We start from the raw sequence: 26,336 nt of genomic DNA, 5'->3' as shown, positions 1-26,336 counted from the left end.
AATCCTATGTCAGCCAAGCTTTAGCTATTGGACAGATGGCCTCACTTTTGATTCTAGAATACTTTAGTATACAGAGGAATTCATGGTCGACTCAAAGAGTGCGAGATGTCTGGGTATTGTGGCTGCAAAACAAGCCCAAATCATAACCCCTCCATCACTCTGCTTGACAGTTTGTATGAGATGCTTGTGCTGATATGCTGTGTTAGGTTTTCGTCAAACGTGTCACTTTGCATTATGTTCGAACATCTCCGCTTTGGTCTGGTCTGTGCAAAGGATAGTATTGCAGAAGTCTTGTGGTTTGTTCAGATGCAACTTTGCAAACTTTGCAAACTTTGCAAACTTTGGAAACCTCAGCTGTGCTGCTATGACCTTTTCAGAGGGAAGAGGCTTTCTTTCTCCTGGCAGCTCTTCCAAAGAAACCATGCGTGTTCAGTCTTTTTCTAATTGCACTGTCATGAATCTTAACATTTAACATGCTATCTGAAGCCTGTAGAGTCTGAGATATAACTCTTTTTTTTTCCAATTTCTCTGGGCATTGCATCATCTGGCCTTGGGGTGAATTTTCTTGAATGTCCACTCCTGGGAAGATTGGTAATTGTCTGGAATGTTTCCCACTTGTGAATAATCTTCCTCAATGTAGAATATGGATTTTAAATTGTTTGGAAATGGCCTTTTAAACCTTCCCAAGTTGATGGGCAGCAACAATTTCTTCTATTAAGATCATTGCTGATGTCTTTACTCTTTGGCATTGTGGTAACACATACTTTGCCTCTTTATACTATGGAAGCAGTGAGAAATTTCATAATGGTGAGAACAAGTAACCAGCAGAAGGGCTTGTGGTCAGAAGTTGTGCTACTATATCACTGGAGTCTTTTCAGAAGAGACGAGACAGTCTCTTATCTGAAATAGTTTAAGGCTGGGGTTCTGCAACCTTAAATACTCAAAGAACCACAAAGGTCCTAACTGGAAGCCCCCTGTGGAATTCTGGAGCCGACCGGAAGTCCAGTTTCCCCACCATAGAGTTTCCTCCTAGCACAGCGTCCTTTTTTCTCTACCCTGTTTCCCTGAAAATAAGCCGCTTATTTCAGCGGTCAAAAGAAAATAGGACCCTGTCTTATTTTCAGAGAAACACGGTACCTGTCCTAACTGAAAGTCCTATCAATTGTGGAGCTGACTGGAAAACCCACCTCTTGCAATAGTCTCCTCCTGGCACAGTCTGCTCCAGGGGTGGGTTTCTCGCCCCGTTCCAACCGGATCGGTTGGAACGAGGCCGGCGGCGTCCTCACGCACGCATGCGGCGCGCGCGTGCACGCACGCGGCGTCCTCGTGCATGCACGTGGCGCGCGCATGCGTATTAGCGTCTGCGCGATGCTCCAGCTGCTCCTGGAGGATCGCGCAGGCGTTCTGCGCATGCGTGGAAAGCGCAAAATTTTTAAAAAAACGGGTAAGGAGCGGGCGCGGGTGTGCGGGCGCGCGTGGGCGCGGGGGGGGGCTTCGCCGTTCCCGGAAGTTACTTACTTCCGGGTTCGGCGACCAACCGGATCGCAGGGACCGGTGCGAACCGGTTGAAACCCAGCCCTGGTCTGCTCCCCCCCCCCCAAACCTGAAGCTCCTCTCAAAATTGTGGTGCAATTTTGGCACCACAATTTCTGGCAACAGGGAGCTACAGCAGAGAGATGAAAGAGCCACATGCGACTCCCAGGCGTTTGCTGACCCCTTGTTTAGGGTCTCCTGATTGAGCAGGGGCTGGATTAGAAGATTTTTAAGATCCTTTCAAATTCTATTATTATTTTCAGTTGCAATGATATTTTTATGTCCTGATAAGTAAAACCAAAGATATCAAAGAGGGTGTACTTTCTTTTTCATTTGACTGTATTTGAAAACATCCCTTTGCTCGGCTACGAATTTGTGATTGACCCAGTCAACAAGTGAATTTTATCATTGAATGGATATTCAAACTTGGATCTGGGTAGTCTTCAATGTCTCATCAATGAATCATGATTAATATAAAAGCTTATTGAAGCATTGTGGCATGTTTGCTTTTTCATTGTAATGTAAATGTTTTCCCCTCATCTTCTGCAACCATTTTATGCACAATTAAAGATACCCTTTTATCTGAATCTTATAGACAAAGAAGAAAGAAATACGAGCACTCTGGACAACTGAGAATAACAAGCAACATTGAATATCAAAGCAAGTCAGTCCAGAAGTGTGGGAAAAGTTTCAATCAGCATTCCACTCTGGCTCAACACCAGAGGATTCACATAGGTGAGAAACCCTTTGAATGTCCTGATTGTGAGAAAAGTTTCAGTAAGAGTTCCTACCTCATCAGCCACAAGAGGATTCATACAGGAGAGAAACCTTTTCAGTGTCCTGATTGTGGGAAAAGTTTCAGTCACAATTCCATCTTTGTTCAGCATCAGAGGATTCACACAGGAGAGAAACCCTTTGAGTGTCCTGATTGTGGGAAAAGTTTCAGTCAGAATTCCAACCTGGTTCGACACCAGAGGACTCACACAGGAGAGAAACCCTTTAAATGTCCTGACTGTGGGAAAAGTTTCAGTGAGAATTCCAGCCTTATTGGCCACCAGAGGACTCACACAGGAGAGAAACCATTTGAATGCTGTGATTGTGGAAAAAGTTTCTCTCAGAGTTCCCAGCTTGTGATACACCAGAGGACTCACACAGGTGAGAAACCCTTTGAATGTCCTGATTGTGAGAAACGTTTCAGTAAGAGTTCCTACCTCATCGGCCACAAGAGGATTCATACAGGAGAGAAACCTTTTCAGTGTCCTCATTGTGGAAAAAGTTTCAGTCACAATTCCAGCTTGGTTCAGCACCAGAGGATTCACACAGGACAGAAACCATTTGAGTGTCCTGATTGTGGGAAAAGTTTCAGTCACAGTTCCAACCTGATGAAACACCAGAGGACTCACACAGGAGAGAAAGCTTTTAAATGTCCTGATTGTGGTAAAAGTTTCAGCAAGAATTCCAACCTGGTTCAACACCAGAGGACTCACACAGGAGAGAATCCCTTTAAATGCCCTGATTGTGATAAACATTTCAGTGCCAATTCCAGCCTGGTTAGACACCAGAGGATTCACACAGGTGAAAAATCCTTTGATTGTCCTGATTGTGAAAAAAGTTTCAGTAAGAGTTCCTACCTCATCAGCCACAAGAGGATTCATACAGGAGAGAAACTGTTTGAGTGTCCTGATTGTGGGAAAAGTTTCAATAAGAGTTCCTACATCATCAGCCACAAGAGGATTCATACAGGAGAGAAACCGTTTGAGTGTCCTGATTGTGGGAAAAGTTTCAATAAGAGTTCCTACCTCATCAGCCACAAGAGGATTCACACAGGAGAGAAACCCTTTGAGTGTCCTGATTGTGGGAAAAGTTTCAATAAGAGTTCCTACCTCATCAGCCACAAGAGGATTCACACAGGAGAGAAACCCTTTGAGTGTCCTGATTGTGGTAAAAGTTTCAGTCATAATTCCAGCCTTATTGGCCACCAGAGGACTCACACAGGAGAGAAACCCTTTAAATGTCCTGACTGCTGGAAAAGTTTTAGTCACAATTCCAGCTGGGTGAGACACCAGAGGACTCACACAGGACAGAAACCATATGAGTGTCCAGACTGTGGGAAAGATTTCAGCACTAGATATAGCCTTCTAAATCATATGCTTATACACACAGGGGAGAAACCATTTAACTGCCCTGAATGTGGACGGTGCTTCAGGCAACATTCCAGCCTTAACGCGCACAAGAAAATCCACCTGAGACCCAAAGTGATGAGCACAGAGAAGGCTTAAATTTTAATGTCCCACTGTACGTCCAGCTGAGAAACTGACTATTTAATTTGACTACGAAGAATTTGCCTTTTTTGTAGACAAATATGTAATGATACTAGATGAGAAGGAGAAAAGAAGAAATTGGAACGTTATTAGTTTGAACATGGGGATTACCTGTATTAATTTTTGCAGAAATTTTGCAATTATGTGAAAACATTTTGGGAGTGTTCTTTGCATTTTTATCATGATAGATGATAGAAATGTCACGTACAGAGTCCCAGCCTTTTTCTTCCTTGCCTGCCTCAATATTTTCAGCCTCAGAATTCTCCAACCAGCATTTCTTGGGGATAGGAACACTCAGACTACAGTTACAGATTGTGGCTCCTCATATAAGGAGGAGAATGAGAGAAGAGAAGTAGAGGGGGGTTCAAAGTTTATCTTTTCAAAACAGTTCTGGGAATTCAGTGCAACCAAGTATGTCTGTTCAGATTGTGTCAAGAATGTGGCAAGCAATTGAAGATACTATATGAATAGCAAATATATTGGGGGAGTTAGGGGCAGCGACAAAACCAGTCTAAAATTTCAGATGTAAAGGCTTTTGTGCCTTGTAAGTGACCTTCATGGGGAAGAGTTGAGGAGAAAAGGGATTGTGGTGTTGTGCACAGGACCTCCAGGTTTATTTGCAACTACTGCTTTGATCTCCTTTGTTTTTAGGGGCCTCCTTGTTAGACTTTGACAGCTGGGGGTTGAGAGCACCACTAAGGGACTGATACCTTTGTGACTCTCCCCTCTTGGTGGGGAGATGTGGGCAAAAAATTGTGTAATAGATAATGTTTCATTTCTAAAACTGCATTGCATAAGAATCATGGATAGCTTTTGAGAAAGAAAAATAAAGTGTCAGCATTTCTGTAAATATTAAGAACACGGTAATGCAATGCCCTCTTCCCAACACATGGGAGACGTTTCCTGTTCTTTCACTTCTCTCCCAGGGCTCCTTAATTTTTTTCAAAACTGTATCCTTGAAATATGCAGATGGATTATCCTGATTTTGCTGGGCTTAGAAGACTCCAAAGAAATCCAAGGTTCTTTATTTCACCAACACCATTAAAAAAAAACAGGTTACAATCTTTTTTTAGCATGTCACAATCACGTGATACCTTTCAAGGACACCCAACAACCAGGACCAGGCTAGTTTTGTGGAGAAACCAAGAGTAAGGTGACTAGATTTTCAGATTGGTAAAGAGGGACACCATTGACGGGGTGGGGTGGGGGGGGGTGGCTTAATTAAAAATTTTATATTTTGTCAAAGGGTCACCCCAGGACACTGAAACCAGCATAAATACGAATCTATTGCCAAACAAAATTTTGATCACGTGACCATGAGGATGCTGCAATGGTCGCTAAGTGTGAAAAATGGTCGCAACGGTCGCTAAGTGTGAAAAATGGTCATCAGTCACTTTTTTCAATGCCATTGTAACTTTGGTCACTAAATGTTTTCCCCCTCCTCGAGACACCTCACTTCTTCCTTCACTCCTCTTGCTTATCTACCTTCACCTTATCCGTCTTCTGTTCTTTTCCTCTCTTCCTTCCTTTCTCCTTCCATCCTCTCTTCTTTCCTCATTCACTCCCTTCCTCCTTTTCTCTTCCTTCCTCCTTCCATTCTTTCAGCTTCATTTCTTTTGCCTATCTACCTTGTCTGTCTTTCTGCTCTTTCCATTTCTCTCTTCCTCTTCGCTTCTGTTCCTTCCTCCTTCCATCCTTTCACCTTCCCTCCTTCCTATTTCTTCCTTCTTCCTCCCTTCTGCCTATCTACCTTCACCTTCTCTGTCTTTCTGATCTTTCCCTGTCTTGTTTCCCTAAAATCTTGTGGCTCATCTTAACTCAAAGTGTTCTCTCTTCCTTCCAGCCCATTTTTCTTTTTTTAAGTTTACAAAGTAATTTTCACCAATTCAGTAGAAAAAAGAAAACAGACAGCCCTCTGTCTCAATACACACATTCAGAGAGAGAAGTTCCCTGAGGATGGGCTCTCCAGCACAAGTCCCGAAGCTTGGAAGAGTAAACCTCTGGTTCCAGTGAATGATAGAGATTGTATTCAGGTAGTTCTCTGTTCCCCCCCCCAAAAAAATCTTGCAACGGGCTCTCTCCCACCCCCAGCAACAAACATTCAAACATCAGCCTTAGGCACCAAAATGCTTCTACAAATGGAAAGCTGGCCAAAGGCCAGAGAAACTCCCAGATTTGGAAATACCTGAGTACAAACCCAGGCAGTCCTGTGGGCTCAGACTCTTCCCTCTTGCCAACTAATTCCCTAAACTGAGGGCAGCAAGTCTGCAATAAACTAGATGGCCGGAAAGGAGGGGTGGAGACACACACACACACACACACACACACACACACACACACAGAGAACAAAACCCATTAAATATGATCAGACTGTAACCAGCTTTAAAACATCCCCACCCCTAATTGAGATACACTGGACAAAGGTCTCTTAAGACCCAAGAAGAGAGTGTGAATGGGGTGTGTGTGTGAAGGAGAGAGAGAAAGGAAGAGTGAGAGTGATTGTGAGTGGTGTGTGTATGTGAGACAGAGAATGACTGAGTGTGTTTGTGTGTGTGAGAGAGAAAGGAAGTTGAGCGTGAGTGGAATGTTTGTGTGTGTGAAAGAGAGTATGATTGAGTGTGTGTTTGTGTGTGTGAGAGAGAGGAAGAGTGAGTGTGTGTGTGAGAGAGGTGGGGGGAGAAATCCCTGCCCTGAAAAGGGAGCATCCTCCGAAGAGAGCAAACAAGCCCTTTGCGGGCAGGAGGCGGTGAGCGCTGCTTCCCCAAGGAAGCTGCGTGACTTCTTTTGCAAGCGGGCGACACAACTGGCCCGGAAAGCTCTGCCGCCTGTCCGGCCGGTTACCAAGATTTAGGCCCAAAAAGGCGGCTCCCCGCAAGCGAGGACAGGCCCGCCGTCTTAAGTAAGGGCGAGAACCGGGCTCGCCCTGCGCAGCTCCTGAAGACAGTTTGCAAGCCAAGCCTTTCCTTAGAGGATCTCCTGCAAGAGCCGCTCAGCAAGGGATCTGCTTAGGTGGCTGGATCCGGGGTGAACGGGAGGCTGGGGTGGGCACGGAGGCGCGGGCAGCCCGGACGGTTGCAGCCCCGACTTGCCTCGCCCAGCGGCGGCCTGGACTAGTTTCCCCTCCCGCCTCGGAGGTGCCCCGTTCACCATCTGCCGGTGGGCGTCTCTGGCGATCCCCCGCTGACGGCGAAAAAAAGGCCCAACGCCACGCGGAGGGCGGAGAAGAGCAGCGCCATCGTCGCCTTCGCTCTTTCTCCCGCCTTTCCCTCCTGTTGGCCGCCAGCGGGGGCACAGAAAAGAGTCTGGGAAAGCCACCCCGGAAGGCTTTCTTGCACACAGGACGGGCGCGACCTGGGAGACACAGGGAAAGGCGCCCACTCGCCAGCCCGCCCACCCACCCTTGGGCTCCGGAGGCAGCACCTTCCCAGCGCTGCTGCTGCTGTGCTGCTTCCTTCGCGCCCTGCGGAGTTTCTTGCACACAGGACGGGCGCAACCTGGGAGACACAAAGAAACTCCGCAAGGCGTGAAGGAAGCAGCACGGCAGCAGCGGTTCTGGGAAGGTGCTGCCTCCGGAGCCCAAGGGTGGGTGGGCGGGCTGGTGAGCGGGCGCCTTTTTCGCACACAGGATGGACACGACCTGGGAGACACAGGGAAACTCCGCAGGGTGCGAAGGAACCAGCACGGCAGTGGCGGCACTCGGAAGGTGCTGCCCCCGGAGCCCAAGGGTGGGCGGGCTGGCGAGCAGGCGCCTTTCTCGCACACAGGGAGCCAAATGCTTTTGAGAGGGGATGGGCGCAACCTGGGAGACACAGGGAAATTCCGCAAAGGGGGAGAAGGAGAGGAGGACCGTCTCCTCCCCCCAGCCGCCCTACTGTGGAGGGACAAAGGCTAGTGGAGGAGGCGGGGCGGGGGGGAAAGCCAGACCGCGGCCTCCCTAGGGCTAAAGGCCGCCACCACCCACCTGAAGCGGTGAAGCCTCCCGATTCCACCGGTACCGTTACTCACCAGTTAAGCAGCAAGCAAACGGCGAAAACGAAATGAAATGGAGCCTCGCGCGGCTTGCTAAGCTAAGCGGACTCCAGCCAATCAGTGAGCTGGCTGGGATGGAAAATTTTAAGCACACGGCGCGTGCTTAAAGTTTTCCATCCCAGCCAGCTCACTGATTGGCTGGAGTCCAGGCCAATCAGTGAGTGGCAGGCTGGGCTGGCTTAGATTTTTAGTATAAAACGGAATGAGCGAGCGAGCTAGCAGCTGATGGGCGGGGGAGCGAGCGAGCTGCGAGCGCCAAAATAAAGCGGGGTTTTTTTAGAACAGCTCGGGACGCGGGAAAAATTATGGGAAGGTGTGCCTGTCCCGCCAGATGCAGGACGTCTGGTCACCCTAACCAAGAGTCTCTTGGCCATAGTCTTCATTCCAAGTGATTTAGAATTTAAACATGTTCAAAATTTAAAATTGTGACATCGTTGCGGGGTGGTGTTAGGGCAACTGAATGGAACTGAGTGTTTACTGGCTAGAAGCTCTTCCTGTCGCCAATACCGAGTTCGCAGCAGATATATTCTCATTGTGCCCAGAGAGAGAGAAATATCTGCCTCTATCTAGGATCAAATTCACAGCCTCCTGATTTTGAAGCGAAAGATCCACCTCTAGTTCACTGTGTCAGTTTATTGCAGAAATCAAATCCAGAACGCACACAGGTAACTGATTCAGCAGGATTCATTAACTACTCTTTATATATAATATAACACATAAGTAATATATACAATACCAAGAGTGATTCTTCATTGTGGTAGAGAGGAGAGATTGTATTTCAGTTTCAATTCAGCAGTGCAGTCTCGTTTAGTTTCGTTTCTCAGCAGAGACTTGCAGCTTTAGTACAGAACAGTTGGACTAAGCAACGCCCAGGCGCCTAGCTGTCGCCAGCAAATACTGTTTCAGTTTCTAAACAGCCCTCATTGGCTGATTTAGTTGCTATGCCTATTCATTGGCTGACCTTGTTACTGTCAGGGTTCCAAGAAACACCCCCAATGAAAGAAAACTCCGAGGCTTGAGTTTCTTCAAAGTTTCATTTTATTAGAGATGTCACGTTGGCATATCTGGGAAAACTCGAATCTGAAAGCTTCCAGGTTTTCCCACCCAGTTGAAAGTTCCAGACCCTGCCCCACACCCACAAGTCTATCACATGGCCCAATCATTCATTGCCACAAAGAAAGATTCCGCCCATCCAGGTCCATCCAGGTGCAGGGATAAAGCGACCTTGACTTTCTGAGAAAGAATATTATTATGGCTACACATCCCCCATACTCTGTACAATACCCCCTCCCATTTTCCCACAGTAGAACGTGTGGCAGAACTGAAATCCAAGAAGTAAAAGGGTTACAGGTCTGACAGGCGGCCTCCCTTCAGAAGACAAGTGTGTTCTGTAAAGAGAATAATGCAGGGGGTGAACATTATATAACTAACCACCTCTCCCCCACCCCTAGGAGGACCCTTTGGTTTATCTGGAAATTTGTCATGCAATTGATTAACTAATCTGTCCATTTCAACTCTTTCCCCATGTAGCTTCCGACAAAGGGTACCCCTTCCAATGCATAATTGTAAACGACCTCTATATAATCTGGAGTCTAGTATTTTTTTTCACTTCGTAATGTGTTTCTCCTTGAACTACTATAGGAGGAGGGCGTGGTTGGGTCTGAGGTCTCAAACTAGACCCAATCACAGGTTTCAGCAAGCTACAATGGAAAACTGGGTGTATTTTCTCTAGAATTCAGGGAAAGCAGAGCTGAACTGCCGCTGGGTTAGTTATTTTTATTATTGGGAAGGAACCTAAAAAACTAGGTCCCAATATCTTCCTAGGCATCCTCAACCGTATGTATGTATTTGGTCAATAGAAAAATCTTGCCCACGGAAAGGGGGGATTGTAGCGAGTGGTGCTTGTCTGCTTGTTTTTTTTATGTTTTTACGCTGCATCTACCAGGGCTTTCTTGATATTCTCCCACTCATTTTTGAGAGACTCCACCCAGTCAGTCAAAGACATTGAGGAGGGGGCTTCTCTGGGCAGTTCAAGCATGGGGACAAATTCCACGTCACTGGTAATTTGGAAGGGAATTAATCCCGTGCGGCAATGGACAGCATTGTTATACACCACTTCGGCAAAGGGTAGCAGGTCTGATCAATTGTTCTGTTGGTAATCCACATAACAGATATATTATTCGACAATTGCGTTTGGACGTTCTGCCATTCTTCCTAACTAGCTGCCAAATGGTACTCAACATGCAGTCCTCGGTGAAACCGATGCGGGGAGGTAAGCAGTATAAAATTTTACACTTAGACAAGAAAATCGATCTGACTCTGGAAAGTGTGCAGAGAAGAGCAAGAAAGATGATTAGGGGGCTGGAGGCTAAAACACAGGAAAAACGGTTAAAGGAATTGGATACGCCTAGTCTAATGAAAAGAAGAACAAGGGGAGACATGATAGCAGTATTCCAATATTTGAGTGGCTGCCATAAAGAAAAGAGGGTCAACTTATTTTCCAAAGCATCAGGAGGCAAGACAAGGAACAATGGATGGAAACTAAGGACAGAGAGAAGCAACCAGAGGTGGGTTCCTACCAGTTCGCACCTATTCGGTAGAACCGGTTCGTCAAATCTACCGAACCGGTTAGAAGAGGTTCCACCAGTGGAACCGGAAAGCAGGCCACATCTACAGAAGAGGTTCCACAATTTTTTGAAACCCACCACTGGAAGCAACGTAGTGCAGGTCTCAGAAATCCATCACAGCAGTGGTGTCCAAAATGTGTGCCTGCCTTACGCAGAGTTTATTTGGCTTTTATACAGTTTTAACAAGCAAAGCAAAAGCAGGGTAGCAGCAGCATCTTATTGGTACATTCTCTCTTATTTCCCTTGTCAATCTCGAAGACCATCCCAGCCAAGGTAGAAGCTCCCCATATGCTGGTACTACCTGGTTCTAATAAACAGTTGAGGTCATAGATGTTGAGGTAATCAGCTACTGAGATCATTGCAGCTTCCTGCACGTGTCTGTACATAACCTTTCCTCTCCACCTACTTCTGGTTCTGCTAATTAGGTTATCTCATAGATACTCGAGGTAACCAGCTACTGAGATCATGGTAATTTGACATGTCTTTACGTAAAATTTCCTCTTTTCATTCAACGTAGGGTCTCTTGCTTGATCAGGGGTTGGAGTCAATAAGGCATGACATAAAGTGAGATTTGGACATAAGAGAGAGATGAACGGTATAGGGCTTCCTGCCTAGGCAGGGAGTTGGACTGGAGGACCTCCAAGGTCCCTTCCAACTCTGCTATTGTATTGCATTGTAAAGTGAAAGACATTTTCTGAGTATTGTAGAAAAACAGGAAGCTTAAATGTCAAGCTGTAAAAATAGCACCTGCTGTAACTAGTTCAGTCAACCAAAAGTTCTGTGCCGGAAACTGAGAACAGCTTCTTTGCAAGTCGACTGTGACACAGAAGGGAAACAAGATATTATCTGCTTTCCTAGCATAGTAACAAGCAGCCTAAATTATGTGACCAATTAGCGCCGACCTAGCATATTTCCGTGTTTTACTGTTTTTGAGGAACTATAAGAACGTGTGTCTCCATAAGGAATTTCTTCAGATATTCAAATGGCTGTCTTGCCTATCTTGCTCTGAACCTTGGTATCAAATAAAGCTACTTCTCCTGATCCCGAATTGTAAGTCCCTTAATTTTCTGCAACATCAAGAAAGACCTCCAAGGTCCCTTCCAGATCTGTTCGGATTAATTGATTGATCTTGAAAGCTGCATCCTTTAAGATGATATTGGAGCAGCAGGAAAGGTTAGAGACAGAGAAACGCTCAGATCCAGTCCCACCTGAAGGGCAAAACCATCTGTGCAATTTTGGCTAGTCCTCTCAAGCTTAGGAAGCAGGAAAGGCGGGAAAACCCCTTCCAAAAACCCTTGCCAAGGAAACTGGAAGGCCAGGCATCAAGACTGACTCAAAGGCAGCTATGTAGCATCAAATTTCGCTATTTCACTTGGCGCATTTGCAAAGCTTGGTTGGTAGGAATCGAAAACGACCTGCTGCTATATAATCAGTGAAAATATTTTCCAAATGTCTTGGTTGAGACTGGACAGGCGTGTTTTTCCACCTCCTGTCGCTAGATGGCGGTCAGGCAACATCTCTGCCAAGAAAGCCATCAATACAATAGTGCCATCTGTGCTGGCGCTTAAAAGGGGAGTTTTAAACCATTTAGTAATGCATTGCTAGAAAGGATGGGAGGGGGGGAGGAGAAAAGTAAAGGAACTTCCTCTTTCAGATCACTCATGGGAGGAGAGTGGTGTGCAGAGCGGCTTTTCTGCTCTTCCCAGGGTCGAAGCAGCAGCAGCTGGAAGGTGAGTGGAGGGCAGGTGGGAGGAGAGTCCGGGAGCAAGTCGGGCTGTTCGGTTCCCTCCACGGCCAGGAAGCAGAGAAGCAACTGGGTTGAAGCGTCTCAGATGCAGGTTCCTTCCCTCCCCAAATTTAAGCCCACTGGTGCTGCACGCTGTGAAACTGGTGGCTGCAATTTTCCTTCTGGTGGGAAGATTGAAAAAGTCTCTTCCGAGTGAAGGTGGATTCTTTGGGAATGGCTTCCCTCCAGAGGTTGTGGGGGCTCCCATCACTGGAGGGTTTTAAGAGGAGATTGGACAGCCAATTGTTCAGGAGGGAATTGAGTCTCCTGCCTGAATCAGGGGATGGACTAGAAGACCCCTGACTCAGTTATTCTGTTATGGAACTGATGTTTTCTGGGCAACAAGATTGGACTGATGTTCCTCTGGCTGTTTCTGGGTTGTTTTACTTCCATTTGTTTTCCGATGTATTTACCAGGTTCAACTGTGCTTAATCCAGCAATGTTTTTTAAAAATGAACGTTTTGATTATTCAGTTCTATTTATTTATAAACTTTATTGGCCAACAACCTTACCATGACTTAACTGTGGGTGGCTTAGAGACATAAAAATGCATGGACATTAAAACACATTAAAGGAATAGATGTAAGTTGGCACAGTCACGCCACATTAGGCTTCATGACAGAGCCACTTGGTGACACAGATGCCAGTCCCAACTGCAGTCAGTAAGTGAGCACTACTTGAATTGGGATGTTGTTGCTATTGCTATTGCTATTGCTATGTCATCAAAGGGGCTGTGGAAAGTATTTTCTGCCCTTACTTTGAGCTCATGGCTTCCTTGGGCATAACTGTTGCTTCAAATCTTGCAGAAGCTTTAGGCATCATTTCATCCATTAGAGCCCCCACATCTGTAAAGTTAGTGTCATGTAGATTGATAGTTGTGGCTCAGTAAAACAAAAGAGAGAGTCCAAGCTTGTGTATTGAGAAGCCACTGCTTTTATTCATCTGATGGGGAACCCAGAGCAGAGTGCAAGGCAGATCTTTATACATTTCTTTGCTTTTGCTTCATTACATAAGAGGCAGCTGGCACACGACAGATAAGGTATAGAAATATAGAAATTATACAAATTATAGAAATAGTCAAGCATGCCTTCTGTGGTTTTGGTCACATGCCTAACCCACAGGCTAGTGGTTTCCTGTGAACGTTTCCATGGCCCCAGAAGCCTGTTGAGGCCTGAATTTCAGCCTTGCCATCTCAAAACATGAGCAATCATCAAATTCATCAGGTTCCCGATTAACATTTGTGCAGAAGGTTTGACTGTAACAATTTTAATTATTTTTTCAGGCTTGAAAGACATGGATTATCTCCATATTGTAGGTGTGTATTTTTATTTCTCTCTGAATGTACATATTTCCAAACGTATGATCTATCCCCAGGACTTCCAGATATGCAGTGGGGCAAAAAAGTATTTAGTCAGCCACCAATTGTGCATGTTCTCCCACTTAAAAAGATGAGAGAGGCCTGTAATTGATATCATAGGTAGACCTCAACTATGAGAGACAAAATGAGAAAACAAATCCAGACAATCACATTGTCTGATTTGGAAAGAATTTATTTGCAAATTATGGTAGAAAATAAGTATTGGGTCAATATCAAAAGTTCATCTCAATACTTCGTTATATATCCTTTGTTGGCAATGACAGAGGTCAAATGTTGTCTGTAAGTCTTCACAAGGTTGGCACACACTGTTGCTGGTATGTTGGCCCATTCCTCCATGCAGATCTCCTCTAGAGCAGTGATGTTTTGGGGCTGTCGCTGGGCAACATGGACTTTCAACTCCCTCCAAAGGTTTTCTATGGGGTTGAGATCTGGAGACTGGCTAGGCCACTCCAAGACCTTGAAATGCTTCTTACGAAGCCACTCCTTCGTTGCCCGGGTGGTGTGTTTGGGATCATTGTCCTGCTGAAAGACCCAGCCACGCTTCATCTTCAATGCCCTTGCTGATGGAAGGAGGTTTGCACTCAAAATCTCACGATACATGGCCCCATTCATTCTTTCCTGTACACGGATCAGTCGTCCTGGTCCCTCTGCAGAGAAACAGCCCCAAAGCATGATGTTGCCACCCCCATGCTTCACAGTAGGTATGGTGTTCTTTGGCTGCAACTCAGCATTTTCTCTCCTCCAAACACGGCGAGTTGTGTTTCTATCAAACAGTTCTACTTTGGTTTCATCTGACCATATGACATTCTCCCAATCCTCTTCTGAATCATCCAAATGCTCTCTAGCGAACTTCAAATGGCCCGGGACATGTACTGGCTTAAGCAGGGGGATACGTCTGGCACTGCAGGATCTGAGTCCCTAGTGGCGTAGTGTGTTACTGATGATAGCCTTTGTTACGTTGGTTCCAGCTCTCTGCAGGTCATTCACTAGGTTCCCCCGTGTGGTTCTGGGAATTTTGCTCACCGTTCTTGTGATCATTTTGACCCCACGGCGTGAGATCTTGCATGGAGCCCCAGATCGAGAGAGATTATCATTGTTCTTGTATGTCTTCCATTTTCTAATTATTGCTCCCACAGTTGATTTCTTCACACCAAGCTGCTTGCCTATTGCAGATTCAGTCTTCCCAGTCTGGTGCAGGTCTACAATTTTGTCTCTGGCGTCCTTCGACAGCTCTTCGGTCTTCACCATAGTGGAGTTTGGAGTGTGACTGTTTGAGGTTGTGGACAGGTGTCTTTTATACTGCTAACAAGTTCAAACAGGTGCCATTAATACAGGTAATGAGTGGAGGACTGAGGAGCCTCTTAAAGAAGAAGTTACAGGTCTGTGAGGGCAAGAAATCTTGCTTGTTTGTAGGTGACCAAATACTTATTTTCCACCATAATTTGCAAATAAATTCTTTTCAAATCACGCAATGTGACTGTCTGGATTTGTTTTCTCATTTTGTCTCTCATAGTTGAGGTCTACCTATGATATCAATTACAGGCCTCTCTCGTCTTTTTAAGTGGGAGAACTTGCACAATTGGTGGCTGACTAAATACTTTTTTGCCCCACTCTACAGTAATGTGAAAAAGGAAGTACACTCTCCTTGACTTGTATGGTTTTACATATCAGGACATCATAAAAATCAATTGGTCCTTAGAAGTTCTTAAATGTAGGTAAAATACAAACACAGATGGGCAACAACACATGACGTATTACATCAGGTCATCATTTATTTTATAAAAAGAAAGCCCAGATGGAGTTGCGGTATGATTCAATAATTTGTAGAACCACCATTAGTAGCAACAACTAGAAGCAATTCTTTTCTGTGTCACTTTATCAGTCTCTTACAGTGTTGTGGAGGAATCTTGACCCACTCTTTTTTACAACATTGTTTCAGTTCATTGAGGTTTGTCTTTGTGCCTGTGTGAGTGTGGGTGTTATGCACAACTCTCTTGAGGTCCTGCCAATTCAGTTGAGGTCTGGAGTTTGACTGCCATTGCAACACCTGGATTCTTTTCTTTTCCAGCCATTCTGTTGTAGATTTGCTGATCTGTTGTGCGACCATTGTCCTGTTCCATAATCCTATGTCAGCCAAGCTTTAGCTATTGGACAGATGGCCTCACTTTTGATTCTAAAATACTTTAGTATACAGAGGAGTTCATGGTCGACTCAAAGAGTGCGAGATGTCTGGTTATTGTGGCTGCAAAACAAGCCCAAATCATAACCCCTCCATCACTCTGCTTGGCAGTTTGTATGAGATGCTTGTGCTGATATGCTGTGTTAGGTTTTCATCAAACGTGTCACTTTGCATTATGTTCGAACATCTCCGCTTTGGTCTGGTCTGTGCAAAGGATAGTATTGCAGAAGTCCTGTGGTTTGTTCAGATGCAACTTTGCAAACTTTGCAAACCTCAGCTGTGCTTCTATGACCTTTTCAGAGAGAAGAGGCTTTCTTTCTCCTGGCAACTCTTCCAAGGAAACCATACTTTTTCAGTCTTTTTTTTTGGGGGGGGGGGGGAAGCTTTTATTTTTGGACAAAGACGAGACATAAAACATAAAACCTTCTTCAATTACATATAGCATGTCGTTTGGTTACATGGCTTTTGTGCATCCTTTCCGTAGCTCCATTTTCAATTATATATAAAATCGCAAATTATCTATCAAATATATATAAATACATATAAATACATTATTATCATTGTACATTTGTTTAGCTACAATTATTATTCTTTCATTTTGAACAAGATATTCTAGGTATTGGATTCATATATATAATAACATTTCATTGCATTATTCTTAATCTATTTGGTAAATGTACCTTTGTATTATCATCTGTATCATTCTATTATATTGATTATATAATTATTTATATATATATATATATATATATATATATATATATATATATATATATATATATATATATATATATATATATATATATATATATATATATATATATAAATATTATATTGAAAAGATTCTCCAACATTTTTCATTTCCATATTTTTTATCTAACCCCTGATAGAATAAATCCCATACCTTATAAAATTGTTCATCATCTTCTTCTCTAATTTCAAATGTCAATTTACTCATTTCAGCACATTCCATTATTTTGTGAATAACTTCCCCCTGTGTTGGTATTTTCTCATTTTCCCATTTTTTTGCAAATACAATTCTAGCTGCTAGAATCAAATATTTACAATCAAATATTTCAATTCTCTATTGTATGTTTCCGGTATAATTCCCAATAAAAAGATCTCTGGCTTAAAGTCTACATGTTTTTGTATCATTTATTCCAACCATGTGGATTTTAGTCCAATATCTTTTAGCTTCCACCACATATGGTAATATGAACCTGGTGTCTGATGACATTTCCAACACTTTTCAGATTTGTTCTTGAACATTCTTGCTATTCTTGTCGGAGATAGATGCCACCTGTAAAACATCTTATACAAATTTTCTTTATATGTTGTTGACATTGTCATTTTATAATTTTGAGACCAAAATTTCTGCCACATCTCTAATTCAATCCCAAGATATCATAGATTCTTTAACTTGTTCTTCTTTTAGTTTAACCTCTAGTAAGTATCTATATAGTTTTTTGATCACCTTTTCATCAATACCAGTCAAAAGTTTATCTAGCTTAGTCATTTTATCATGGAAACCTTCTGTTTTAAGATCTTTATTGTATCTAGTTTGTATTTGCACATATGAAAACCAATTCATCTTTATTCCTTCCTGTTCCAATTCTTGCATAGATTTAAGTTCACCCTCTGTATTTAATATTTTGCCATATCTAAATGTTTGTTCTTTCTTATATATTATTGGATATGAAAAAGCTTCAATAGTTGATAACCAGACTGGGTTTTTAAAATAATGTTGCCTTTTAATCTCCCAATTTAATAGCAAAGCCTCCCATATATAATGTCTTCTGAAATACCCCTGCGTTTTAGTTCCCTTGTACCATAAGAAAATGTACCATCCCAACAATAAATCATATCCTTCTACAGTCAGTAATCTAGAATTTCTTAATGTTATCCACTCCTTAACTCACATCAGGCTTGTTGCCTGATAGTATATTTCCCAGTTAGGCAGACCAAATCCTCCTCTTACTCTAGCATCTTGTGACAATTTTAATTTTATTCTTGCTTTTTCCCCCTGCCAAATATACTTCAACACTATTTTATTTAAGTTGTCAAAATAATCTTTCCCTAATCTGATTCCCATTTTGTCAAGTCTGTCGCAATCTGCTGTTTAAGTTTATGATAATTGTTCTCTTTAAGTGTACTGCATTTTGCTGTCAAGTATATCCCCAAATACTTGACCTTATTCGTGATTTGCATCTTCAAAGCTTCCGCCAATTCTTCCTTTTGTCTTGATGATATATTCTATGTCAAGATCTTTGCTTTATCTTTGTTTATTTTCAAACTTGCTACTTTCATTTCATTTTTTTCATTTTGCTTTATTTGTATGCTGCCCTTTTCCCTGAAAGGGACTCAGGGCGGCTCACAACTCAAGGGAGGGGAAAAACAGACAAGTTACAAGACATAAAAACCATACACAATTAAAAAGCACAACAATCATACCATTCGAAGTGGGGCTGCAAGTCTCTAGCCCCAGGCCTGTCGGAACAGCCAGGTTTTAAGGGCTATGCGGAAGGCCTGGAGGGTGGTGAGGGTACGAATCTCCACGGGGAGTTCGTTCCAGAGGGTCGGAGCAGCCACAGAGAAGGCCCTCCTCCGGGTAGTCGCCAGTCGACACTGGCCGGCTGATGGAATTCGGAGGAGGCCTAGTCTGTGGGATCTTATTGGTCTAGTGGAGGTAATTGGCAGTAGGCGGTCTCTCAAGTACCCAGATCCAATACTTTTCCATATTCCTCTACTTTTTTCTATCAATTTAGGTGCAGTTTCTAGTGGGTACTCTAAGATGAAGACCAACTCATCTGCAAATGCTTGCAATTTGTATTCTTCCTTTTTAATTTTCATTCCTTTAATTTCTTTTTTCTCTCTGATGTTTCTATTTAAAACTTCTAATGTTAAAACAAATAACAAGGGGGATAGAGGGCAGCCTTGTCTTGTCCTTTTCCTTATTTCAATAGAATCTGTCAGTTCTCCATTTATCATTATCTTTGCTGTTTGTTTATTGTATATACTGTATTTTTGGAGTATAAGATGCACCCAGGTTTTGAAGAAGCAATTTTTTTTAAAGTAGGTAGGTAGATAGAGGGATAGAGAGGGAGAGAAAGAGAGAGTAGGGAGATAGTAGATAGGTAGGAGAGAGAGAGTAGTTAGTTAGTTAGGTAGGTAGGTAGGTAGAGGGATAGAGAGAAAAAGAAAGAGAGAGAAATACAATAGATAGGTAGGGAGAGAGAGAGAGAAATACGGTAGGTAGGTAGGGAGAGAGAGTGTGTAGATAGGTAGGTAGGTAGAGGGATAGAGAGAGAGAGAAATAGAGAGAGAGAGAAATACAATAGGTAGGGAAAGAGAAATAGAGAGAGAGAAATACAGTAGATAGGTAGGGTGAGAGAGAGAATAGGTAGGTTGGTAGGTAGAGGGATAGAGAGAGAAAAACACACAGAGAGAAATACAGTAGGTAGAGAGGGAGAGAGTAGGTAGGTTGGTAGGTAGAGGGATAGAGAGAAAAATAGAGAGAGAGATACAATAGGTAGGGAGAGAGAGAGTAGGTAGGTAGGTAGGTAGATAAAGAGATAGAGAGAGAGAAATATATACATATATATATATATATACATACATACATACATACATACATACATACATACATACATACATACATATATATATATATATATATATATATATATATGTAGGTCTCTAGTTGTTCGGGTTTTCTCCTGCGTAGAATTGGAGCTGTCTTGGCGACGTTTCGACGAAGTCTCATTCGTCATCTTCAGGCGGCTTCAGACTACTTCAGGTTTGGTGTTTCCAGGAGTGGAAACACCAAACCTGAAGTAGTCTGAAGCCGCCTGAAGATGACGAATGAGACTTCGTCGAAACGTCGGCAAGACATCTCCAATTCTACGCGGGAGAAAACCCGAACAACTAGAGACCTACATACTAACACCCGCGAAAACCTCAGAAAACACACACACACACACACACACACACACACATATATATATATATATATATTTTCAAACTCTTTGTAACCAATTGACACACTTTTTACAATTTTTAATGGAGGATGATTTTGTTTGTTTTTTATTCAAAAAATAAAAAATAGGGAAAAAAGAAAAAGGGAGGTGGGAGAAAAAAGATTTTTTAAAAAATAACAATCACAAAAGTGAGCAAAAATAGAAATATAAAAATATAAAAAGAAAAAAAATATTCGCTGGCTGGGGAATTCTGGGAATTGAAGTCCAGACATCTTCAAGTGGCCAAGATTGAGAAACACTGCTCTAGGATTTTCCTTTGAATTTCTAGTTATTCTTTTGAAGCAAAGTTCCACACACTGATAGTATCACAGAGGAGCACCTGTATAAACAAATCTCTATGCTCATTCCACTATCATTCCTTGGCTAGGCATGGTGCCCTTGAAAGGAACAGCTTAAAAACAATGTTTCAAAACCTCTAGATGGCAGTGTTGCTTATTTTCCCACTTTCACTCGCTTCCTTTCAGTCATAAAAAATGAAAAAAATTCAAAAGAGAAAAAGTACAATAAAGCATTAAAGAAAAATAGGAAAAAGGAAGTGTCAGCATTCCAAATATCAGGCAGAAGTAAATCAGAGTCCAAGGCAGAGCTATCCTTAAAGTTCTAATTTAATAAGACAGACATGTTGGCAACAAACTCTGGAATCCCAAATCTAAAAGCTTCCTGGGATTCCACTCAGTTGAAAGGTCATAATCTTATCCCCACACCCACAAATCCATCACATGGTCCAATCTTCTTTGGCCACACTGGCATTTCCACCTATCTAGTTCCGGTCAGATGCAGAGGTGCGGAGACAAAAGATGACCTTGATTTCTAGAAAGGAATGACAACAACACATTCTACAATTCTACTCCTTACTATTCCTCCTCCCAATTACTACACTAATGAAACAGCATAGCTCCTCCTAGCACAGCATCCTTTTTTCTCTACCCTGTTTCCCTGAAAATAAGCCGTTTATTTCAGCGGTCAAAAAAAAAAAAAAAAGACCCAGTCTAATTTTCCGAGAAACACAGTACCTATCCTAATTGAAAGTACTATCAATTGTGGAGATCACCGGAAAACCCACCTCTTGCTATAGTCTCCTCCTGGTGCAGCCTGCTCTTCCCCGTCCAAACCTGAAGCTTCTCTCAAAATTGTGGTGCCGACTAGCAACAGGGAGCTGCAACAGAGAGATGAAAGAGCCACATGCGACTCCCGGGGGTTGCTGACCCCTTGTTTAGGGTCTCCTGATTGAGCAGGGGCTGGATTAGAAGATTTCTAAGTTCCTTTCAAATTCTATTATTGTTTTCTGTTGGGATGATATTTTTATGTCCTGATAAGTAAAACCAAAAATATCAAGGAAGGTGTACTTTCTTTTTCACTTGACTGTATTTGAAAACATCCCTTTCCTCGGCTAGGAATTTGTGATTGACCCAGTCAACAAGTGAATTTTATCATTGAGTGGATATTCAAACTTGGATCTGGGTAGTCTTCCATGTCTCATCAATGAATCATGATTAATGTAAAAGCTTATTGAAGCATTGTGGCATGTTTGCTTTTTCATTGTAATGTAAATGTTTTCCCCTCATCTTCTGCAACCATTTTATGCATAATTAAAGATACCCTTTTATCTGAATCTTATAGACAAAGAAGAGGGAAATACGAGCACTCTGGACAACTGAGAATAACAAGCAACATTGAATATCAAACCAAGTCAGTCCAGAAATCCAAATATTTTTCATTTCCTTCACCTTCCTCAGCAGGTGAGAGAGAAACAAGAGAAAATCAAGAAGAGATTTCAAGCTGGGAAAAGTAGAGTGTGGAATTCAAGCATACCTTACATGAAAAGTCAAAGGAGATTATTTTTCCATCCAGCAAAAGAGGGAAATATCTGGAAGTTACTGGGGAGGAAAAGGTCAATTGGAAAATCACGTAGAGCAGACAGTGTGTCAGTCCTTGCTCTGGGAGGAGGAAAAAGGCTTGAAACAAAATACCACCAAATAGGGACCATCTATATTTTTGACCTCCTAAGAATATTAGTTGTGGAAAAGCTCCATAGATGTGCCTGTTGTGGAAAAGATACAACTGAAATCACAGCAGATTATGCATGAGAGGATCCAGCCTTAAGAGAAATCATACAAATACTCTGAAAGTGGCCAAACATTGGTCAGAACAACTCCATTGTGCATCATGGAAGGACTCACACAGGAGAGAAGCCCTACAGGTGCTCCCAATGCGGTATTTGTTTTAACGAGCATGGCAATGTGGACTCACACCAAGGAGGAACCGTTTGAATGTCCTGATTGTGGGAAAAGCTTCAGTAACAATTCCACCCTTGTGACATACCAGAGCATTCCCACTGGCGAGAAACTCTCTAAATGTCTTGCGTGTGGGAATCGTTTCAATCAGAATTCTCCCCTTGTTGCACACCAAGGAACTCACACAGAAGGGAAACGATTTGAATGTCCTGATTGTAAGAAAAGTTTCAGTAAGAATTCCAGCCTGGTGACACACCAGAGGACTCACACAGGAGAGAAACCCTTTGAATGTCCTGTTTGTGGGAAAAGCTTTAGTCAGAATTCCAGCCTTGCGATACACCAGACAATTCACACAGGAGAGAAACCCTTTGAATGTCCTGATTGTGAGAAAAGTTTCAGTGCTAGGTCCAGCCTGGTGAAACACCAGAGAACACACACAGGAGAGAAACCCTTTGAATGTCCTGATTGTGGTAAAGGTTTCAGTAGCAATTCCAGTCTGGTGACACACCAAAGGACTCACACAGGAGAGAAACCCTTTGAATGTCCTGATTGTGAGAAAAGTTTCAGTAGCAATTCCAGCCTGGGGAAACACCAGAGGACTCACACAGGAGAGAAACCCATTGAATGTCTTGTTTGTGGGAAACGTTTTTGTGAGAATTCCAGCCTGGTGAGACACCAGAGGACTCACACAGGAGAGAAACCCTTTGAATGTCCTGATTGTGAGAAAAGTTTCAGTGCTAGGTCCAGCCTGGTGATACACCAGAGAACTCACACAGGAGAGAAACCGTTTGAATGTCCTGTTTGTGGGAAACGTTTCATTAAGAGTTCCTACCTCATCAGCCACACGAGGATTCATACAGGAGAGAAACCTTTTCAGTGTCCTGATTGTGGGAAAAAATACAGTAAGCGTTCCCACCTCATTAGCCACCAGAGGATTCATACAGGAGAGAAACCCTTTCAATATCCTGATTGTGGGGAAAAAAATAGTAAGCATTCCCACCTCATTAGCCACCAGAGGACTGACACAAGAGAGAAACCCTTTGAATGCCCCTACTGTCATAAAAAATTCAGTCACTGTTCTAGCCTGATGATACACCAGAGGAGTCACACGGGAGAGAAACCCTTTGAGTGTCCTGATTGTGGTAAAAGTTTTAGTCATAATTCCAGCCTGGTGATACACCAGAGGACTCACACAGGAGAGAAACCCTTTAAATGTCCTCATTGTGAGAAAAGTTTCAGTGCTAGGTCCAGCATGGTGATACACCAGAGAACTCACACAGGAGAGAAACCATTTGAATGTCCTGTTTGTGGGAAACGTTTCAGTAAGAGTTCCTACCTCATCAGCCACAAGAGAATTCATACAGGAGAGAAACCCTTTAAATGTCCTGACTGTGGGAAAGGTTTCAGTCAGAATTCCAGCCTTATTGTCCACCAGAGGACTCACACAGGAGAGAAACCCTTTGAATGTCTTGTTTGTGGGGAACATTTTAGGCAGAATTCCGGCCTGGTGATACACCAGAAGATTCACACAGGAGAGAAACCCTTTCAGTGTCCTGTTTGTGGGAAACGTTTCAGTAAGAGTTCCTACCTCATCAGCCACAAGAGGATTCATACAGGAGAGAAACCCTTTCAGTGTCCTGATTGTGGGAAAGGTTTCAGTAAGAGTTCCTACCTTATCAGCCACAAGAGGATTCATACAGGAGAGAAACACTTTCAGGGTCCTGATTGTAGAGAAAATTTCAGTAAGCATTCCCACCTCATTAGCCACCAGAGGACTGATACAGGAGAGAAACCCTTTAAATGTCCTGACTGTGGGAAAAGTTTCAGCCACAATTCCAGCTTGGTGACACACCAGAAGACCCACATTGAACAGAAACCTTTTGAATGCCCCTATTGTCATAAAAAATTCAGTCACAATTCTAGCCTGATGATACACCAAAGGACACACACAGGAGAGAAACCCTTTGAGTGTCCTGATTGTGGTAAAAGTTTTAGTCACAATTCCAGCCTCGTGATACACCAGAGAACTCACACAGGTGAGAAACCCTTTAAATGTCCTGACTGTGGGAAAGGTTTCAGTCAGAATTCCAGCCTTATTGGCCATCAGAGGATTCACACAGGAGAGAAAGCTTTTAAATGTTCTGATTGTGGTAAAAGTTTCAGCAAGAACTTCAACCTGGTTCAACACCAGAGGACTCACACAGGAGAGAAACCCTTTAAATGTCCTGACTGTGGGAAAAGTTTCAGTCACAATTCCAGCTTGGTGACACACCAGAAGACTCACACTGGACAGAAACCTTTTGAATGCCCCTATTGTCATAAAAATTTCAGTCAGAATTCCCACCTGGTGATACACCAGAGGACTCACACAGGAGAGAAACCCTTTGAGTGTCCTGATTGTGGTAAAAGTTTTAGTCACAATTCCAGTCTGGTGATACACCAGAGGACTCACACAGGAGAGAAACCCTTTAAATGTCCTGACTGTGGGAAAAGTTTCAGTCAGAATGCCGGCCTTATTGGCCACCAGAGAACTCACACAGGAGAGAAAGCTTTTAAATGTCCAGACTGTGGTAAAAGTTTCAGCAAGAACTTCAACCTGGTTCAACACCAGAGGACTCACACAGGAGAGAAACCCTTTAAATGCCCTGATTGTGGTAAAGGTTTCAGTCAGAATTCCAACCTTGTGACACACCAGAGAACTTACATCAGAAATAAATTATTTGAATGTCCAGAGTGTGGGAAATGTTTCTGTGATAATTCCAACCTTGTGATACACCAGAAGACTCACACAGGAGAGAAACCATTTGAATGTCCCGATTGAGATAAACGTTTCAGTACCAATTCCAGCCTGGTGATACACCAGAGGACTCACATAGGAGAGAAACCGTACAAGTGTCCAGACTGTGGGAAAGATTTTAGCACTAGATGTAACCTTCTAAATCATATGCTAATACACAGGGGAGAAACATTTTAGTGCCCCAAGTGTGGATGGTGGTTCAGGCAACATTCCAGTCTTATCGCACAGTGACAAAACCAGTGTAAAATTTCAGCTGTAAAGGCTGTTGTGCCTTGCAAGTGACCTTCATGGAGAATAGGAGAAAAGGGATTGTGGTGTTTTGCACAGGACCTCCTGGTTCATTCGCAACTACTCCTTTGATCTTCTTTGTTTTTAGGGGCCTCCTTGTTAGACTTTGACAGCTGGTGGTTGAGAGCACGACTAAGGGACTGATACCTTTGTGACTCTCCTCTCTTGGTGGGGAGATGTGGGCAGAAAATTGTGTAATAGATAATGTTTCATTTCTAAAACTGCATTGCATAAGAATCATGGATAGCTTTTGAGAAAGAAAAATGAAGTGTCAGCACTTCTGTAAACGTTAAGAACACAGTAATGCAAAGAACGTTTCCTGTTCTTTCACTTCTCTCCCAGGGCTCCTTAATTTTTAAAGAAACCGTATCCTTCAAATATGCAGATGAATTATCCTGTTGGGATGGCATCCTTTTTATGGTATAAGGGAACTAAAACACAGTATTATTTTAGAAGACATATTCAGGAGGGTTTGTTACTAAATTGGGAGAAGATCAAAAGGCATATTACCTAAAAATTCCAATCTGGCTATCAACTATTGAAACTTTTTCATATCTAATAATATATAAAAAGGAACAAACAGAAATATTGAATGCAGAGGGTGAACTTAAATATATGCAAGAGTTGAAACAGGAAGGAATAGGAATGAATTGGTTTTCATATGTGCAAATACAATCTAGATATGATAAAGATCGTAAAACGGAAGGTTTCTATGATAAGATGACTGAACTAGATAAAATTCTGACAGGTCCTGATGAAAAAGTAACTAAAAAATTATATGGAGATTTATTAGAGGTTAAGAAGGAAGAACAAGTCAAAGAAACCATGATATCTTGGGGGGGGGGGAAATTGGCCATGGGATTGAATTAGAGAAATGGCAGAAATTATGGTCTCAAAATTATAAAATAACAATGTCAACAGCATATAAGGAAAACTTGTATAAGATGTTTTACAGGTGGCACCTACCCACAACGAGAATAGCAAGAATGTTCAAGAACAAGGCGGAAAAGTGTTGGAAATGTCATCAGACACCAGGCTCATATTACCATATGTGGTGGACTTGCATAGAAACTAAAAGATCCCTGGACTAAAATCCACACCTGGTTGGAGAAAATGACACAAAAACA

The 26,336-nt window shown here is 42.8% G+C and overlaps 1 protein-coding gene across 1 annotated transcript; it reads left to right on the top strand.

Annotated features, from left to right (window-relative positions):
- The first annotated feature begins 105 nt into the window (after positions 1 to 105).
- On the top strand, positions 106 to 26,336 carry LOC148047619 (uncharacterized). The gene is given in 3 exon segments (XM_087708095.1): positions 106 to 113; positions 2,024 to 3,678; positions 22,379 to 26,336. Coding segments are annotated over 3 exon segments (4,383 nt in total). The 3' UTR covers positions 25,099 to 26,336.

This window comes from Thamnophis sirtalis, unplaced genomic scaffold (assembly GCF_051295495.1).
Source record: "Thamnophis sirtalis isolate CommonGarterSnake01/CBP01778 unplaced genomic scaffold, rThaSir2_p1.2 scaffold_3, whole genome shotgun sequence".
Classification (NCBI taxonomy): domain Eukaryota; kingdom Metazoa; phylum Chordata; class Lepidosauria; order Squamata; family Natricidae; genus Thamnophis; species Thamnophis sirtalis.
Note: the sequence above shows the minus strand (reverse complement) of the source record. Positions and strands in the feature narration are given on the sequence as shown.